The sequence below is a fragment of the Podarcis liolepis genome (genome assembly GCF_965112155.1).
Source record: "Podarcis liolepis genome assembly, chromosome: 17".
In the NCBI taxonomy this organism is placed as follows: domain Eukaryota; kingdom Metazoa; phylum Chordata; class Lepidosauria; order Squamata; family Lacertidae; genus Podarcis; species Podarcis liolepis.
Window position 1 is genome coordinate 11,537,003 of NC_139571.1, and position 20,112 is coordinate 11,557,114.

The window sequence follows — 20,112 nt, forward strand, 5'->3', positions numbered from 1 at the left end:
AGATAATATCGAAAGCAGGATCGTGCAGAACTGCCTCAATGCCATTGCAAGCACAAATCACCACAATGAAAAGGAAGTCCTTGAAGAGATTGTTACTTTCTTCTATGATTCTTAGCTGGGAGCCACGACAGTTACAAAGATGTGAAGACTGGTTTACATGTGTAGTATATACTGTGCCCTAATGTTAGGTTCACATGCCTTGTATTGCCACCCAGTCGTCTCTTGTTGATTGTCACCCCAAACACCCTAAATTAATTATGATCCTTGCTGTTCTCTTTTTGCTCCATAGGGTAGATACACCCTTGAGAATGTGACTGGCTTTGACAGTCTTATGATGTCGGCATCCGAAAGTTTCATGTGGCTGAAGCCCTTCTACTCTGAAAGCAATAGTTTCCTGGAGATACAGCATGTGGAGGAAGAGCTGCCCTGTGGAAAAGACCAGGAAGTCCTGGTGGATTACATCATAGACCGGAAAGAACTGGGCCCTGATGCTGACCATGTTGATTTCTATTATTTGGTGAGCATCTGGTCTAGGGAAAGTCGAGGACTATATTATTTGGGGGCCAGAGCCAGAATTGAATCATAGAATTGTAGAGCTGGAAGGGAACCCAAGGGTCTAATCCAACCCCTGGAATGCAGGAATCTCAGCTAAAGCATCCATGACAGATGGCCATCCAACCTCTGCTTAAAAACCTCCAAGGAAGGAGAGTCCACAACCTCTCATGGGAGTCTGTGAGTGAGGTACAGGGGCATAGTGGAGGGGGGCCGTGGCCCTGGGCACAATTTTGTGAGGGGGCGCAAACAGGCACCTATCCACAGCAGGCTCCTTCATTGGAGTTTGGCTCCAAGTAAGAAGACACTGCACTTAGGCGCTCAGGCTTGGCAGTAGCTCTGTCCCCAGGTCACGCTTGACCCAGGGTGTGTGTGTGTGGGAATGTTAATGGTGACAGGAGAGGATATATTGTTTATTTATATCCTTCCTAACTTGTGTTAGCAAGTTCCTTTACTTAGCAGAGTGCCTTCCCCTTTACAAAGCACAGCCGATAGCTGGTTGCAGGCTCGTGTGAGCCTCTGACGATTATACAGTTCAGTCTGTCTCAGATTGAATTGTAAGTTCCTGGTAAGTTCCCTTGAATCCCTCTTAAAAGAATAAAGACGCCACAATCTTATTTAAGGTCAATAAAAGAAGTTTACTTACATCGGTTCACAGTTGGATCCCTGAAGGCAGACTTAGTTACAAATATGTACATGTGGATCTACCCCATATGGGGGAATAATCCCAGTGACTGCAAGCTAGAAGTCCGTCAGTTCACACAATGAAAGGAAGATGAAAAAGAGAGAGAGAGGTGCTGCGTGACTCGTCCTTTTGTTACCTGGGCAGGTTAGGTCACACCCACCTTCTGTCACATGCAAAAGGAAGGATGTTCCAGCCAGGAGGAACAGGAAGTTTCGACTGGCTGGACCAAACATTCCCTCACATGTCTGCTCTAGTATTACAAGGAATGTTGTACTTGACTGCTCCCAGTGGATTACATCAGCTCTCCTTGCTCATGGCGAAGTGCACCCAGCTGCAGTAGCATCACCATTGGGTCAGGCCTTGCCTAGCGGCGGAGGGCAGGAGGAGAGTGGGCAGCAGCTTCCCTGCTCTTTCCCTCCCCTGGACTGTGGCACACGGGAGGGTGCCCTCCATGCCTGCATGTCTCAAGCACCGTGGGCATATGCTCTGCCGATGGTGAGGTATACCTCTCCTTCTTTCTCTCTGTTTCTCTCCAGCCCCTCTCCTTGCTGAAATTAGACTGAGGTTATGGATTGGGCTGTAGCTGGGCCACCCCTTCTAATTCTTTGTGGACAGTGGAGAACTGTGTGAGAGAGAAAAGAATGAATGGCGTATATGGAGGAATAATGGGTACATGCAAAAGGAAAGGGGAGTTCAAAAGGAAAAAAAAGAGAGAGAGAAATGGGAATAAAATTAAATGATTAGTGAAGGCAACACAGCAGAAACGGTTGAAATGGAGAAATGAAAATGGAATAAAATAACAAGAAGACGGAAAAGGGCAGAATTGAGAATAGTATTTGTGTTGCAGTGTGTACCGGTATTTCAGATTCTCTTGCTCATTGTGAATCTGTTTGGATCCAAACAGCAGGGACCTTCCAGTGGCCTTTGTGGCTCCTGTATGGGTTGTCCAGCCATCAGCAGAGATATAGCAGAAGCTGAGCTGAGATAGATCAGCCTCAGTGGTTCATTCCATCCGTGGCTTGTTGCGTGGAAAGCTTTGCTGAGATCTCAGATAAAAGTGAAGGGCTTCACATGCAACAGTTGCTGTTGTGCCCAGTGCGCAGAAGACAGGGAGCTGCAGGCTTTCCTGGTTATTGCCCCCAATTTCACGTTCTGAAGTAGCAAGTGCGGTTTCTATTAATCTATGAGCCTCCCCTAGCAAAACCCATCGCACAGTCTCTGCAGGCTGCTTCCTGTCCGACATTTCTCTCTCCCTTTCCTGTATTTCTACTGCCAAAGACGGTGGGGAGGCTTTTCCTTTTGCCCCTGGCCTAACAAACCATCTCCCTGCAGATTGTGTCCAAAGGGAAGATTGTCTCCAGTGGGCAGAAGACCGTTCCTGTTGGCCAGGATGAGAGTAAGTGAGAGATCCATCGGAGAAGCACCACACTTGGCCAAGCTGATAATGTTTGGTGGGCCTTATCTGTGTAGTCTGGTGTGTCTTTCAAGAATGAGGAGATGGCCACAAAATTTAGTAGCACCCAGGACATGGTATGAGAGTGTTGAACCAATTGGAGACACCACTGTGCCTGGTGGACCATCACCAAGCAATCCTAGCACAGTCACGTTTGACTTCAAAAGAGGAAACTTTTCAAATGTATTAACCAATCAGCTTACATTACCCAGCTGTCTGTCTCCCCATCTGGTTCAACACCTCAGACCGGGCCCAGTCTGAACTGAGGCCTTCCATGACTCCAAGTTTGATTCAGATGTGAAACCATAATTAAACATGCAGTTACCACAAGTGGGAGACTCTCACCTGCACCATCTGCATCCCCTGCCAACCGCGTGGTTCATGAAGGTTGCAAATTTATACCCACTGAAATGAATGGACCTAAGTTAGTCATAGCCCTTGACTGCAGTGGGTGTACTCTGAGTAAAAGTGAATTGAATACAACCCTCAGGGTTTAAAGCCCAGATTAAACAGGTGATTGCTTGGCTACCCTCCTCCCCTGCTTTTGACAGCCCCAACATCCAGAATTTGTCAGGAGTCAATGCACATCCGATGTCTCTCTCTCTCACACACACACACATATCCTGGACACAACTTTCTGACGCTGAGCAGATTTAAACCTCATGAATGACTCCTGAGTTTTTTTCACTTGGCAAAGAATCTCATTCTAAAGTGCTTGTTGGCATACGATTCACAGTCAGTGTCTTCCAAGTAAGGCGAATTACCATAGCGGACTGATAGATGGAAATAGGATTTTGTTTTTTTAAAAAAAGAACTTGCTGTGTAGTGCAGAATGGAATTTGTTATTAGCAATAAATCAGTTATTAGGTTGAAGACATGAGGATTGGAATACTCCTGCAATGCGCAGGTGGGCTGGCTGCATTTGGGGTGGGTCTCTTTGATTTTCTTTGCTTTACCACCATCTAGCAGAAGTGAGATGCACGGGGATGTTTTTTTCTCATGTTGTAAGTCATGAATGCTCTCTCTCTCTCTCTCTCTCTCTCTCTCTTTCTCTCTCTCTCTCCCTCTCCCTCTCCCTCTCTCTCCTTTCCCCCCATTCTCCCTTTCCCCTGATCCAGCTCTGAAAGGCACCTTCTCCCTCACCTTGTCTACGAGCTCTGACCTGGCACCCACAGTCAGGCTTCTTCTGTACACTGTGTTTCTGGATGGCGAGGTGGTGGCTGACGTGGATCAGTTTGAGATACAGAAGTGCTTCAAACATAAGGTGGGTAAGGAAGCAAGTGGGGCAGGGTGAGGCCTTGCATCCTGCAAATCTTCAGATCCTTTTTGCTGTTCACAATACTCGCTCTTTCTCCACCATCCTCCGTGACATTCTTGCCCTGGTGCTGCCTGTTATCCACTCTCGTCGCCGCAGGTTTCCTAACTGACCATTCCTGTTTTGTTCGCATCCTTCCACAGGTGAATTTGGACTTCTCTGCGGCGGAGGAGCTTCCAGGATCAAAAGTCAGTCTGCAAATTGAGGCTGCTCCTGGTGCTCTGTGCTCTCTCCGTGCTGTTGATAAGAGTGTTCTCCTGATGGAAGATGATACGCTGACACCAAAGAAAGTAAGAATGCCCATCCTTCTCAGTTATTATTAGTTTATTAAAGGTAAAGGTACCCCTGCCCGTACGGGCCAGTCGTGTCCGACTCTAGGGTTGTGCGCCCATCTCACTTAAGAGGCCGGGGGCCAGCGCTGTCCGGAGACACTTCCGGGTCACGTGGCCAGCATGATGAAGCTGCTCTGGCGAGCCGGCACCAGCGCAGCACACGGAAATGCCGTTTACCTTCCCGCTAGAAAGCGGTACCTATTTATCTACTTGCACTTTAGGGGTGCTTTCGAACTGCTAGGTGGGCAGGAGCTGGGACCGAAAGACGGGAGCTCACCCTGCCGCGGGGATTCGAACCGCCGACCATATGATCGGCAAGCCCTAGGCACTGAGGTTTTACCCACAGCGCCACCTGCGTCCCTGCTAATAATTAGTTTATTATTCTTTATTAAATTTGTCAGTCACATTAACTTGCTCAGGGCAACCCAAAGCGACTCACGACCAAACAGACAGCAAACTCCACATAGATACATTGGGGCTGCTTAATTAGATTAGTGTTCCTTCCCTGTGCCCTATTCTTTTCGCTTCATTTTCAGGCTGATGCATAGGAGCCAACTCCTAGGGGCCGGGCATCTATGCCCAATAAAATTTTCGCCCAATAATTTTTTTGAGGGGGCCAGCCTACTGGGATACTGCCAGGGAGACGGAGCCATCAGGCAGGCCTCCACGTCGTCTCTGGACGATCACCGGTCTCCCGTGGAACAGTATCAGTCAATTAGCGACACGAGCCTCAGAGACATTCCAAGACTCGTGCACACGCTTTTCAGCAGTCTCCACAACGGAAGATTCAGACAGGAGAGCATATTTACAGCTTTATTCAACGTAGATCAGAACAAAGGAAAAACATGCCTGCCTGCCTCCGTGTTCAGGAAAACAGAAGGAACAAAAGCTGTATACAAAATGGAAACTCCCAGTGAGCAGGAAGTAAAGAGGCATGTGACACACCACAATCATCCCTGACCGACCCCCCAGTTGATGGGCATTGCCATTCAAATGGTGTGTGTGCGTGCGCACCATGTCATGTGATCAATTCTGTGGGGCAGGGCTTCCCATCCCCTCCTGCCCCCAATATTTTATTCAAGTTAGCACTCCTGGACTGACAGGTGGTTGGTTCCATTATTTAGCTTCTGCCTTTTCCCTTCCATGTCATGAGCTGCAGCAGAGGTCTTGGTTACGAATCCCAGCAGCCCTTCTGCCTTTGTAGCATTTTAGCAACCCTTCCTTCCATCCCTCCTCAATTCCTCACCACACCCCATCTTTCCATGCTTCCGTTATCTTTAAGGCCTTCCTTGATACAGTGGCACCTCTGGTTAAGAATTTAATTCATTCCGGAGGTCCGCTCTTAACCTGAAAGTTAACCTGAAAGTTAACCTGAAACTGTTCTTATCGTGAGGTACCACTTTAGCTAATGGGGCCTCCTGCCGCCGTGCAATTTCTCTTCTCATCCTGAGGTAAAGTTCTTAACCTGAGGTACTACTTCTGGGTTAGCGGAGTCTGTAACCTGAAGCGTTTGTAACCCGAAGCGTTTGTAACCCGAGGTACCACTGTACAGTCCATGCTAAGAACCTCCCATTTTTTTTATTGTATTACCCATGATATACTATGGTGTGTAGCATGACAGCATTGTCAGGGACTGGGCAGAGGAAGAATGGTGCAGACTGCCTCCCCAGCCTGACTCTTCTGCAAGCCCTGCGGAAAGATGTCAAGTTCCGCAGGGCTCTAGTCTCTTGTGACAGAGCGTTCCACCAAGTCAGGGCCAGTACTGAAAAGGCCCTGGTCCTAGTTGAGACCAATCTAACCACCTTGCGACTTGGGACCTCCAAAATGTTGTCATTTGTGGACCGTAAGGTCCTCCGCGGGGCACACCAGGAGAGGCGGTCCCGTAGGTACGTGGGTCCTAGGCCTCATAGGGCTTTAAAGGTCAAAATCAGAGCTTTGAGGGAGATCACAGCTCAGAGGCAGATGAGGGGGAAAGCTGGGAAATAATGGAAGAGGAGGAAGAAGAAGCACTAGAGGGGCAACAGCTGACGGACTCAGTGTCTTTAGAAAGCATAGCATTCCAGACCCCCTCTCTCCCAGAACACTACGGGCCTTGAAAGTAGGAGAGCAGAGGGCACGTCCCAGCACCGTAGAGATGACTCGTGAGGAAGTGGGAGGGGGTGGAGATTCACTTGGAGCAACGCCATTATTCCAAGAGGTCACATTCCCAAGCCACTCTCTGTGAATATTGAATAAAAGCAGATGGTAAGGACATTCCCTTGTCTTGTCCATTCCTGGCAACCTGCCGTGGGGGGTTGGTTCTTCTGCTGCCTGACAAGCACATCATTAAGAAGGGAGACACAGCGTTGTAGTCCATGCAGTGCAGTGCCTGAGCGGCGCAATTGCATTTACAAATGAAATACTGATTCACAGTGGCGTAGCGTGGGTTAGCAGCTGCCGGGGCCGTGCAGAGGTGGGTGGAGGGTGGGAGGGAAACGGAAATGGGCAAAGTACATATGCACATTCAACTGCTTAAAGCATCCGCATCACCCAGGAGATCGCAGCCATAGAATCGATTTGTTGCCTGGAGATGTAACTTCCTAGTTTGCATGGAGAAGCCATTTGCAGTGGAGCCCAGTGACAGAAGCACATGGCTGAATTGACGCAGCTCTCTGTGTTGGAATTTTACACCCGAAACAAATTTTGCACCCAGGGCAACAGCCTCTGTGGCCTCCCTTTTGTCAGCAGACAAAAAGGGGCTTCAGTCTGGCCTGGGGCTCAACCAGTATGATTTGGCTTTTTCAACACTGAATACAGTGGTACCTCGGGTTAAGTACTTAATTCGTTCCCGAACCTGAAACTGTTCTTAACCTGAAGCACCACTTTAGCTAATGGGGCCTCCCGCTGCTGCCACGCCGCCGGAGCCCGATTTCTGTTCTCATCCTGAAGCAAAGTTCTTAACCTGAAGCACTATTTCTGGGTTAGCGGAGTCTGTAACCTGAAGCGTATGTAACCTGAAGTGTATGTAACCTGAGATACCACTGTATAGTTATGTGTTTCCTCCCTTCCAACTCTCTGCTTTCAGGTGTTCGGTCATTTTAGTTCCGATTACTTGTATTTAACTTCTGGAAGAGGATTTCCCTATCACTTGGAAGACTTTGAGCCATATCCTTGCCTACCTCCTCTGGCTCCAAGCCAAAAGCAAAAGAGGGCCCTGAAGGTAGCCCATTGGTTTCAGAGTGAGGCCGATGTTTTTAGCCTGTTCAAGGTGAGTAGAATTTGCCCCCGAGTTTAGCTTCTCTGAAAGGTGCCTTGCTCATTTCCATGAGATGTATCCTACAGACCCTCCCAGTGCCCCTATTTTCCAGGGTCGGTCCCAGATTTAAAGAAACCCCGTCTGATGGGTGGCCCTGACTCCTCTCTCTCATCCTCTCACCCCTCTGCCCATTGAAATCTGCTCTAGGCAAATAGGCAGGACTTCCTTCCCCCACGAGGGAGAATGGGAGAAGCCCAGCAGAAGCAGGGGCGACATCCTGACTGGGAGGGAGGTGGAACTGGTGCCAGACTGGACCACCTCCTAATGCTGGGTCTTTCACACCTTACTTTTCCTTTTTTTGTATCATTTTTTATTAGCTTTGCAATGCAAATTTACATTCAAACACAAAATAAAATCATAAATCGTAGAATTTTTCTGAATTCACGGACTTCCATTCTCCCCTCTCTGGAGTCCTCTTATTAACATTTTCACTGCATATCATATCTTCCTCCAGATTTTCATAATACTCTATTTAAATCCATAGTTCTTCTCACATTACAAGTGTTATTTCAATCCTGCTAATGTTTTTAATTGTTTACATTGTGCTCTCAAATATATTACAAACTTTCCCCAGTCTTTATTGAAGTTTTTATCGTCCTGGTTCCTGACTTTTCCAGTGATTTTGGCCATCTCTGCATAGTCCATCAGCTTTGTTGTCCAGTCTTCTTCTGTAGGTATTTTGACTTCTTTCCATCTTTGACCTAGGGCTATCCAGGCTGCTGTCGTTGCATACATAAGAAGTCTTTTGTACTCCCTTGGGTTTCTCTGCGCCTACTGTTCCCAATAAAAAGGCTTCTGTTTTTTTTAATGAAGGTTATCTTAAACATCTTTTTCAACTTATTATATATTATTTACCAATATGCTTTTATCTCCTTACAAGTCCACCACATATGATAAAAGGTGCCCTCTTTTTCTTTGCACTTCCAACACATATTTGAAGCACAGTGGTACCTCGGGTTAAGAACTTGTTCTGGAGGTCTGTTCTTAACCTGAAACTGTTCTTAACCTGAGGTACCACTTCAGCTAATGGGGCCTCCCACTGTTGCGGTGCCGCCGGAGCACAATTTCTGTTCTCATCCTGAAGCAAAGTTCGTAACCCAAGGTACTATTTCTGGGTTAGTGGAGTCTGTAACCTGAAGTGTCTGTAACCTGAAGTGGTCTGTATTCTTATACATCTTTGCTAATTTACTGGGAGTCAAATACTCACACCTCACTTTTCCACTCTCCTGGTTTCCCACAGCTTATGCGAATGAAAGTTTTCACCAACATGAAAATTCAAAAGCCTGTTTCCTGTGACCTGCCAGTTACAAGACGCTTAAAAAGTGGCTTTGAAACAGGTGAGAATCACAGTCATTTGCTTGTTTCACTGCTGGAAAGTCCCCAAGTAGAGAAATCAGTTTTTGTTGTTTCTGCCTTTCAAGGCTTTTATTTCCACTGATTCCTGCTGGATCTGCCTGTCGACATCCCATCCCTTGAGTCAATGGTTTCGTTTCTGGGTGCAGTGCATCGCTGTATCACTGCCATCATAATCTCTCTCAGAAATTTGGCCACACTGCTGCGGATTCATCTTTACTGATGGACTTGAGATCTTTTTCTCCTATCTCCAGGCCTGCTCACAAGTGGTCAGCATGAGAATGTGATTTCCGAGAAGCCTCAGGCTGTTGATTCTACAGAAAGCAAGAAGGAAGAGAAAGCTAAACCCAGGACACACTTTCCAGAGACCTGGGTCTGGGATTTAGTATCAGTGAAGTAAGTTAACCGTGCTAGGGAAGGACGATAACTGTTGAGATGATGCCATCTACCTGGGATATCAGTAGCGGGCGTGTGGGGGTGTGGGGTGAACCCTTTGAGATCCAAGCTCTTCTTCAATGTAAGGATCAGACAGAATTATTTTCCACAGATCCCTGTCTGGACTAGCCTGGGCTTTCTCATAGCCTGGAGTCTGGTTTTTCCTTGGAAATGTAACTTCAGCCTTCAGAAAACCGATCCATAGTTTTGTTGTCACTGAGGGAGTGACCTCTCTTCCTGTTCTTCAGTGAGGAGGGGAAAGCAACTTACCCGGTCACCGCTCCAGACACGATCACGGAGTGGAATGCTGATGCCTTCTGTGTGGCTGACATTGGCTTCGGACTCTCCCAACAAGCCAAGTTCCGGGTCTTCAAGCCGTTTTTTGTGGATCTGAGCCTGCCGTATTCTGTGGTCCGTGGGGAGACCTTGCTGCTAAAGTCCACTGTCTTCAATTACATGAAGGAATGTATCCAGGTTAGTGACCATTGAGAACAAGCAAACAAGCTTCCCTTATATGTGTATCCAGAAAGAAAGGCGTGGAAGGAACCCCACAAGATAGAGATGGAGGCTGGGGAGGCTGGACTTCACCAGGGCCTTGCCCTTCCTACACCTGCACTCACCTGTCTCTCCCAAGGGACAGGTCAGGATTTTTCCCTCCTCCCACCACCACTCTGCATTCAGTGTTGAGGGGACAGCTTGCATTTCTTGCTGTGGGTGAGGAAACAGAAGCTCCACTTTGGATGTGCCATAGAAGTGTGGACAACAGGAAGCGCAAGGCAGCCCCATCCCCTTCATGGCGGAAGAGGTCCATAGAGCACATCACCTCCTCACCCCCCGGTCCTGGGAACCTGCAGTTTTCCTCCCACAGCAACCCCTGAGTGTGCTTTAAATGTGTTGTGTGTGCACAGCCCCATATGCAACACAGCCTTATTGCTGCAAGAGGCCAGAAGAGGCCAGAAAGCCACCCAGTCTGATCTGCTGCCAAGGCCTAGGGATGCCCATCTGCTGCCCCCTTCCTCTTCCCCACAGCCGCAGTTCAGGCCACCAGCTGAAGAGCTTCATGAGGGGCTCACAGAACAACAGACATGAGGGGTTTGTGTGAGGAAGCCAAGCCACCCACTCGAATCCCAAAGGTTTTTGATTAGAGGTCTTCCTGTAAACTTTGTTGAGTGAATAAATCTCGCCAGTCTGATCTGGGGTGGCATTCCTCACAGATGCTAATATGGTGCCCCAAAAGCACGAGAAGACCCCACTTACCGAGGTCTTACTGGGCGCAGTCTATGCCCTACTCAACTTCTCAGTGTGGGGCACCCCTAGGCACGTGGTCTGGCTCTTGCTTCTGCCATAGGCCCACCTCCTGTGCCTCTTCTCTGAATGTTTGCCCCTTGCTTTGGACTCGCTGCTCTGCCTGCTTCACAAGGGTCATTTTGCTGCATCTCCCAGGTGAGAGTGAAGCTGCTGGACTCACAGGAGGTGGACGTGAAGCCATGCCCGGCCTGCCAGTTCAGCACCTGCCTCTGTGCTGAGGAGGCCCACACCTTCTCCTGGAACGTGACGGCGACTCAGCTAGGTGAGGTTGAGGCGCCTGAGTGGGTGGGAGGAGACTTGTGGGGTTGAGGCTGCCAAGGGTCCCTCTGTTTCTTCCCCAAAGACCTTGTCATCTGAGGACACTTGACAGAACCAACGGATTCTTCTGTTTGGAAGCCAACTGGGCATTAAGTAGAATATGGAAAGTAATAAAAATGCCCCCTGCTGCATGTGCTACGGGTTTGTTTCCTCCCCATCCCAGATGGTGTCTCTCCCCAATTTCTGCTAACGGCAGCTGGGCATCAGGGCAGATTTGGGGACTGGGCTACAAAGGAGAGGTTGGGGGTCCGTCTCCATTCAAGAACCCCCTATGCTCCGTCCTCTGTCCCTTACCTCCTTCTCCAGACTGAAGGCACGGTGGGCATGTTGGCACATGTGGGGCTGGACTGGGGCTCTGGCCCCCAAGCAGCCTCTTCCCCTCCCTGAGCTACTGGCACTCATCATGGGTCTGTGCCAATTTTGCCTTACTCTAGGGCACGTCAGTCTCTCAATCACCGCCGAGGCAGAGGAGACGCATGAGCTGTGTGGCAATAAGATTTCCACCACACCTGCGCGAGGCCGGTCAGACACAGTGGTCAAAACCCTGCTGGTCAAGGTCAGTGTCTATGTGGCCTTCAGCCCCTGCAACTGATTCAGAACTCTGGGTCTCCCCTAAACAGGTGGTGTTGTTTTTTTTAGGGGGGGGAGAATTGTATTCATTGGGTGCTGGGCAGGAGAGGGCCTTTGGATTTTTGCAGCGTCTCCCTGTTTCCAGGTCTAAGGCGATGTCAGCCAGGGGCAGTGATCAGTTGGAAGGCCTGGCAATTGCGAGAGCTCTTACACAGAGCAGGGGAAAGGCAGAGAAGGTAGAAGGAGATTATTCCCCTGAGAGAGCAGCCCCACTCACCATCCCATTCTCTTTTCCTCCCACAGCCAGAAGGCGTCCTTGAAGAAGAGACCCACAATGTCTTCCTCTGCTCTTCAGGTGTGCTTAGGCTGCATCCCTTGCTCAGGGCAGCTTGGCTTGTGATGGGGCCCCAGAGAACGCAAGTTGGAGAGAAGACGAAGTGTTGCTCTGCTTGTCATTGGGCTGGAGACGTGTCTCTTCCCTAGGGCAGTAGCGGGATGCAAAAGAGACCTAAGACACACACTCTGTCTCTCTGCTTGCCAAGGGGAGTAGGGATGGGATGGAGAGGGGGTGGAACGACAGCTGAGGGAACACAGTGGCTAAAAACAGACTCACTGAGCTAGCAAGCTCCTAGTCCCATCTTCACTGTGTGCAAGTCCAATTGCAGATTATGACTACTTGGTTAGTGTTTTCAACTGCATTAATTCCTGTTCTTCATCTCCTTTCAGGGGACCCAGTTCATGATGAGGTTTCCCTAAAGCTGCCTGAAGCTGTTGTGGAGGGCTCTGGCCGAGCTACCGTCTCCTGCATTGGTGAGGAAATTTGCCCCCACATTTCTTCCCCATCTCTGGCCATATGAGAGATCTGGAGAGGAGGAGACTTTTCTTTCCACTACATCATAATGCAAGTTACCCATGTGCAATTCTGGCTGCCATTCATTCCTTTCCTCATATGGTCCACGGAGCAGGAGAAAATGAGCTTGCTCCATCTTCCATGTGACAGCTGTTTAAGGATTTGAAGATGGCCACTAGACCTCCTCTCAGTCTTCTCTTATCCAGGCTAAACATACCCAACTCCTGCAGCCTTTCCTCAAAAGACTTGGTTTCCAGATGATGGTGGTGGTGGTGGTGGCAATGGTAATGATAACAATCTTTTCAACATCTAGGGGACATTATGGGCACATCAATACAATATATAGACCTTCTGATTCAGCGACCCCTGGGCTGCGGTGAGCAGAACTTGATGAAGTTTGTTCCTAACATTCACATACTCCGGTACTTGGAGACGACCAACCAGGCAACCCCCACCTTCAAAGAGGACGTAATAAAGTACATACAGAGTGGTGAGTAGGTTCTCTTTTCTCCTTGGAATGTGGCTTAAGGCAAGTGTTCATTGGCAAGAACTGTGCGGATAAAATGCGGTCTTGACTATGCTACCACTCAGTGGATTTGTAACTGGCTGACTGACCGAACCCAAAGGGTGCTCATCAATGGTTCTTCTTCATCCTGGAGAAGAGTGACTAGTGGGGTGCCACAGGGTTCTGTCTTGGGCCCGGTCTTATTCAACATCTTTATCAACGACTTGGATGATGGACTCAAGGGCATCCTGATCAAATTTGCAGATGACACCAAACTGGGAGGGGTGGCTAACATCATGGAACTTTGAAGTGTCAGGCATAGCCCTACTGGCTTTAGCCCAAACGTAGCAGAGTTTTCCTGCACAGCGAAGAAGCTAGTTGAGGTGGTAATGACTAGTCAGCTAGACTCAGAATAACTATTTACAGGATTTATTAAAAGGAAAAATAAAACCAGCAGAGTTTCTGCATACAAAACAAAGCAAAATAAATCCTCTCTTTCTCTCTCTCTCTTAACCATACACAGCACTTCTAACTCCTAACACACCTAACCCCAAACTGTGCTAGCATTCCTAGATAACAGAGTTGAGTGCTGGTCGTTAACCAATCAGAGTGAGTAGTTTCTAGGTCAAGCAGACCTTGGCTTTCTGCCAAGAGTAAATTGACACTGCCTTGAGTTAATTGTGTGAAGCCAGAATCTGCAAGTTCCCACAAGAATCAATTAACAGAAACTGAACATAACACCCCAGAGGACAGGATCACACTTCAAAACGACCTTGACAGATTAGAGAACTGGGCAAAAACAAACAAGATGAATTTTAACAGGGAGAAATGTAAAGTATTGCACTTGGGCAAAAAAACACACGAGAGGCACAAATACAAGATGGGGGACACCTGGCTTGAGAGCAGTACATGTGAAAAGGATCTAGGAGTCTTGGTTGACCACAAACTTGACATGAGCCAACAGTGTGACGTGGCAGCTAAAAAAGCCAATGCAATTCTGGGCTGCATCAATAGGAGTATAGCATCTAGATCAAGGGAAGTAATAGTGCCACTGTATTCTGCTCTGGTCAGACCTCACCTGGAGTACTGTGTCCAGTTCTGGGCACCACAATTCAAGAAGGACACTGACAAACTGGAACGTGTCCAGAGGAGGGCAACCAAAATGGTCAAAGGCCTGGAAACGATGCCTTATGAGGAACGGCTAAGGGAGCTGGGCATGTTTAGCCTGGAGAAGAGGAGGTTAAGGGGTGATATGATAGCCATGTTCAAATATATAAAAGGATGTCACATAGAGGAGGAAGAACGGTTGTTTTCTGCTGCTCCAGAGAAGCGGACACGGAGCAATGGATCCAAACTACAAGAAAGAAGATTCCACCTAAACATTAGGAATAACTTCCTGACAGTAAGAGCTGTTTGACAGTGGAATTTGCTGCCAAGGAGTGTGGTGGAGTCTCCTTATTTGGAGGTCTTTAAGCAGAGGCTTGACAACCATATGTCAGGAGTCCTCTGATGGTGTTTCCTGCTTGGCAGGGGGTTGGACTCGATGGCCCTTGTGGTCTCTTCCAACTCTATGATTCTATGATTCTATGATAGTAAAAGTCTGGAAGATCACTGGCCGAATGAGAAGGGAAGTTGAGGAGACTGTTGTGAATTTGTTCATGCAAATGGAAGGTGCTCTTGAGAAGACGTTGGAAGCCTTGGAGAAAGGAATTTCCGTTTTATCTGTAGGATGTATTCATGATTGTTCTTCATAGATCAAAAAGTGTTCTGGGAGTGGAGATTTCATGGCGAATTTGCAATCACAATCCATTGTGTTTTTTGTGGTTCTTTTCACCATTTGATAGATACTGACGTAGTCCTATAATTTCCCCAGCCCACAACCACTTTATCCCTTGGTCCACTTTTTGGGTATTAATATTTTATTGAAGGAATTTCAATTATAAAGAGATAAAGTGATACAGAAAAAAGAAAAGCAAGGAAAGGGGGAAAGGGGGAAATGATTCATAGTTTTATGAGCAGGAAACAAATAATGATACCTCTAAGTAGTTGAATAGCATCATGTGCATGTCCAGCACCGGATTATCTTCCTACTAAATTAAAATAACTCTAAACAGACCTAAAATCAGAGGTCTCTCTCTCCCCACAGCCTCCATTACAGCCTGGAGCTGTTTTCTCTTTATGAGCCCTATGTAGTATAAACAGCCAAATATAACCAGCCAAATCTTTCACTGCAAATGTCTGATAGACACTTAATACAAGGTTTGCCCTAACAAAACCTTGCCTGTGCGGCGCATGATGTCTTTTCGGCACCGGAAGAACACTTCTTTCTATTTTGTTTTCCCAGGCCTTTTAAGATGCTGAGCTGCCTATGTAACTGGTTTATAATCATCTTCCCACTGCTGCAGTCCTACATTGTTTTCTGTGCTGATTGTTGTTTTGTTTTAACTTCGTCGGCCACTTAGTCAGGTGGTTTTTAAAAAACTGTAAATCCCTTAGATATATAAGCGGGTAAAATCAGGGTCCCTCCTAGCATTGCCAGTGCTACTTTGTTCTTCTCTTCTGCCAGGGTATCAACGCCAGCTGCTCTACAAGCGCGATAACGGCTCTTACAGTGCCTTTGGGATGCATGATGCTGAGGGGAATACTTGGTGAGTTAGCAGCAGAGCTAGAACCAGCCAGCCCAAGCTGTCAGGGTGGCCATTCAGGCTGAGCAATTTGCTGTCATGAGCAATTGGAGAAGGAGGTGATACAGGCAAGCCTGCAGCCTGCAATCTGCCAGCCCTTGTTCCCAGTTAGCACCTTTTTTGGGGCCTCATGGTGATGTTGCTTGTTAAAGAGGCAGAAGCCTACCATCAATTTGTGGGTGGGTAGGTGGGTGATGGTCTTGGGTGTCCCCTAAGAGGCAAAATCAAACTACTACTACTTCTGGAATCAGGTGGAATGGGAATTAAAATTGAGGTTTAGTGTAGCATTTTATTGCGCAGCATTGCCTAACCTTATGATCAACATGTTTCTTCTTCTTCTTCTTCTTCTTCTTCTATTATTTATTATTATTATTATTATTATTATTATTATTATTATTATTATTATTATTATTATTATTATTATTATTATATTTTATATTATTATTATTATTATTCCATTTCTATACCACTTTATATTTTAAAGGGGGGAAAAAGCGCTTTACAATACATTAACACATGAAACAAAACAATCCAGAATAAAACAATTTAAAGCTTCAAGGAAACTATTTCAGATTCTTCTCTAAGTGACATTTTGCTTTCCCCACATTGATTTACCTATTTAATTTAAGTCAGTGCCATGATGGAAGGAAATCCCCATGGAACATCAGTTAGTAGCTTTTTCCTTACGGCTTCTGTCACTTTTGTTGTTTTCTGTTGAGTGCTGCAGGAGAAAAGCTGAGATCAAAAATAGTGGGGCATGATCCCTTGTAGTTCAGAAGCTGAGTTGCCCCTCATTTTTAAATTTATTCTTGCTTCAATCCTACAGGCTGACGGCTGCTGTGGTTAAGGGTTTTGGCCATGCCAAGACTTATGTCTATGTTGATGAGAAGCACATTCAGGATGCTGTGCGTTGGTTGGGGCAGCACCAACTTCCCAGTGGCTGCTTTGAAAGTGTGGGAAGAGTCTTCAACAATGCCATAAAGGTACCTTCACTGAGCATTCATTTGCTTGCGGGGAGGTTATACAACATGAGATCAAGCAATTGCTATCCCACACTTCCCAATGTATTTTCCTGTTACTTTCCTGATCACGAAAGGTCCAGTTTGGGGAGAGGTGGGGAGCAGCTTTGTTGTCTCAAAACTAATTCAATCGCACAACTTCCATTTTTCTGGTATGTCATGGAATCCCACTCAAAACAGTGGGGGTCTGGAAGCGCCTTGACTTTTCTCTTGTGTTTCCCCTGACATCCTTAGGGTGGCGTCGATGATGAGATTTCACTAACAGCTTACGTTGCTGCCTCACTGCTGGAGCTCAACATGAAGGAGAATGTAAGTCCTTCCTTAGGATTTCCACAAATGTTTGTGACCTCCCCATCAGCCCTTGTACAACTCAAAGCTCAGGGCACAACTACCAGCTCAGTATTTGCACTATTTCTAAGGCTTTGTTAGCATTTGGGTCCATGCCCCATATCGCTACTCCATGAAGCATCTGGGAAACCACTTTACTGGCAAAGATTTTCAACACAGGTTCTAGTAACTGGCCACCCACCCTTGTCTGGTGTGCCTTCAGCTTGTCTGGATGGAGAGACATGCCTCAAACTGTAGTCATGATGCCTCTTGATGCTTCTGTAGAAACCTGGCTTTGCATGCCTCAAATGTAGCCTACCATACAAAGCTCCCTCCATTGCTCTGTCCAGTTTTTGCCTCTGGCCCTGAACACTACTGGCAGGTTGTCCATGAGGGAATGCAGCCCTCAGGTTGGGGGGGGGGGAAACGTCTCTGACCCCAGTTTGTAGGATGGTGGTACTGGTAGATAATGGGCACAAAATTACCACATCTGCAACAGATGTGTCATAAAATGCTACTCTTTGCTGAGTCATTGGTATGTGCTTATGTTCAGCTTGTGTCCAGATGCTGGAAGGGAATTCCTTGTAGCCTGGAAGTCTCTGCAAAAGAGGGCAGGAGTACATGATCTCCACCTTCTGTCCATCTAAGAAACACCAGGGAGATGTCTGACCTGATAATTATACCTCAGTTTTTGGACATCTCCGTTGCCGAACGTTTCGGTTTTCGAACGCTGAAAACCCAGAAGTAAATGCTTCCATTTTCGAATGTGCCTCAGAGGTTGAATGGCTTCCACTGTGTGTATCTGTTGTTTCCCCACAAATTTCTCTATTGAATTGGCAGACTGCCCTTTGCACCTCAGTTTTTGAACGTTTCAGAAGTCGAACGGTCTTCCGGAATGGATTACGTTTGAAAACCGAGGTTCCACTGTACAGTGGTATCTCGGGTTAAGTACTTAATTCGTTCCGGAGGTCCATTCTTAACCTGAAACTGTTCTTAACCTGAAGCACCACTTTAGCTAATGGGGCCTCCTGCTGCCACCGCACCGCCGGAGCACAATTTCTGTTCTCATCCTGAAGCAAAGTTCTTAACCTGAGGTACTATTTCTGGGTTAGAGGAGTCTGTCCCCTGAAGCATATGTAACCTGAAGCGTACGTAACCCGAGGTACCACTGTATATCTTTCCACTATAGCTCTCATGGCCTCCCCTGTGGATTCCCGGGGAACTATACTTTGGTGAGAAGACCCCCAGGACCTCCTAAGAGAAGTGCAGTTCTCCCACTCAGCAACCTAACAGAGTCTTTTTAAAATTGTGTTAAAGCGTGCAATGGTAGATGATGCCTTGGGCTGCCTGAAGAGGAACTTGACTTCTGTGGACGATGCCTACCGCAAGGCCTTAATGGCTTACGTCTTCACATTGTCTGGGGACACAGAGATACGGCAGAACCTCCTGACAGACTTGCGTGAAGGGGCTGACAAAACAGGTAGGAGGGGTCCATTCAAAGCAAAGGAAGGCTGTGTGCCCTTTAACTGACCTAAAATGCAACAAGGTTGTGCTCTTTCTCACCATGGACAGGATTTGATCTTGGTGGGGAACTAGCAGGGGGAGTGCAGTGTATGCAGAGAAGACAGGCGTGTGTACACAACCCTTGTTCCAGAGACGGCCGTTTTGCCACATCTGGAGTAGCAGCTTTTTCTGCTTAGGCTGTTGGGGTAAATTCTGAGTTCCCCAGTAGTTTCTATTATTTCTAAACAAACGTGTCAATTCAGGTAGTCCTTTGGTCACCCAGAATGAATTATCCACAATTACTGTGATGATAGAAGCATTTCAGAGTGCTTTCATATGTTTCCAACTCTTCGTCTTGTTTATCTGTAAGGGCAGTCTTCTGAGACCTGCCACTATTATTCCCATTTTACAGATAGCGATGTAAGCCATAATAATAATAATAATAATAATAATAATAATAATAATAATAATTTATTTATACCCCGCCCATGTGGCTGGGCTTCCCCAACCACTCTGGGTGGCTTCCAAAAAAAATATTAAATATACTGTAATACATCAAACATTAAAAGCCTCCCTAAACAGGGCTGCCTTCAGATGTCTTCTAAAAGTCTGGTAGTTGTTGTTCTCTTTGACATCTGGTGGGAGCGCGTTCCACAGGGAGGGCGCCACTACCGAGAAGGCCCTCTGCCTGGTTCCCTGTAACTTGGCTTCTCGCAGTGAGGGAATTGTCAGAAGGCCCTCAGTGCTGGACCTCAGTGTCCGGGTAGAACGATGGGGATGGAGACGCTCCTTCAGATATACTGGATCGAGGCTGTTTAGGGCTTTAAAGGCCAGCACCAACACTTTGAATTGTGCTCGGAAACGTACTGGGAGCCAATGTAGGTCTTTCAAGACCGGTGTTATATGGTCTCGGCGGCCGCTCCCAGTCACCAGTCTAGCTGCCACATTCTGGATTAGTTGTAGTTTCCGGGTCACTTTCAAAGGTAGCCCCACATAGAGCGCATTGCAGTAGTCCAAGCGGGAGATAACCAGAGCATGCACCATTCTTGCAAGGCAGTCCGCAGGCAGGTAGGGTCTCAGCCTACGTACCAGATGGAGCTGGTAAACAGCTGCCCTGGACACAGATTTGACCTGTGCCTCCATGGACAGCTGTGAGTCCAAAATGACTCCCAGGCTGCGCACCTGGTCCTTCAGGGGCACAGTTACCCCATTCAGGACCAGGGAATTCTCCACACCTGCCCGCCTCCTGTCCCCCCAAAACAGTACTTCTGTCTTGTCAGGATTCAACCTCAATCTCTTAGCCGCCATCCATCCTCCAACCGCCTCCAGACACTCACACAGGACCTTCACCGCCTTCACTGGTTCTGACTTAAAAGAGAGGTAGAGCTGGGTATCATCCACATACTGATGAACACCCAGCCCAAACCCCCTGATGATCTCTCCCAGCGGCTGCATGTAGATGTTAAAAAGCATGGGGGAGAGGACAGAACCCTGAGGCACCCCACAAGTGAGAGCCCAGGGGTCTGAACACTCATCCCCCCCCACCACTTTCTGAACACGGCCCAGAAGGAAGGAGCAGAACCACTGTATGACAGTGCTCCCAGCTCC

The 20,112-nt window shown here is 47.5% G+C and overlaps 1 protein-coding gene across 1 annotated transcript in view; it reads left to right on the forward strand.

Moving 5' to 3' along the window:
* The window catches only part of LOC310697058 (alpha-2-macroglobulin-like protein 1), a 54,755-nt gene that overhangs the window by 23,806 nt on the left and 10,837 nt on the right, over window positions 1–20,112 (forward strand). Inside the window, exons 13-29 of the mRNA XM_083483289.1 lie at window positions 290–517; window positions 2,570–2,633; window positions 3,809–3,954; window positions 4,149–4,295; window positions 7,402–7,584; window positions 8,873–8,969; window positions 9,240–9,381; window positions 9,669–9,894; window positions 10,864–10,990; window positions 11,481–11,602; window positions 11,920–11,971; window positions 12,343–12,426; window positions 12,780–12,956; window positions 15,538–15,619; window positions 16,482–16,638; window positions 16,909–16,983; window positions 18,319–18,481. Coding sequence (XP_083339415.1) covers window positions 290–517; window positions 2,570–2,633; window positions 3,809–3,954; window positions 4,149–4,295; window positions 7,402–7,584; window positions 8,873–8,969; window positions 9,240–9,381; window positions 9,669–9,894; window positions 10,864–10,990; window positions 11,481–11,602; window positions 11,920–11,971; window positions 12,343–12,426; window positions 12,780–12,956; window positions 15,538–15,619; window positions 16,482–16,638; window positions 16,909–16,983; window positions 18,319–18,481 — 2,272 coding nt within the window. The remainder of the gene's footprint in view (window positions 1–289; window positions 518–2,569; window positions 2,634–3,808; window positions 3,955–4,148; window positions 4,296–7,401; window positions 7,585–8,872; window positions 8,970–9,239; window positions 9,382–9,668; window positions 9,895–10,863; window positions 10,991–11,480; window positions 11,603–11,919; window positions 11,972–12,342; window positions 12,427–12,779; window positions 12,957–15,537; window positions 15,620–16,481; window positions 16,639–16,908; window positions 16,984–18,318; window positions 18,482–20,112) is intronic.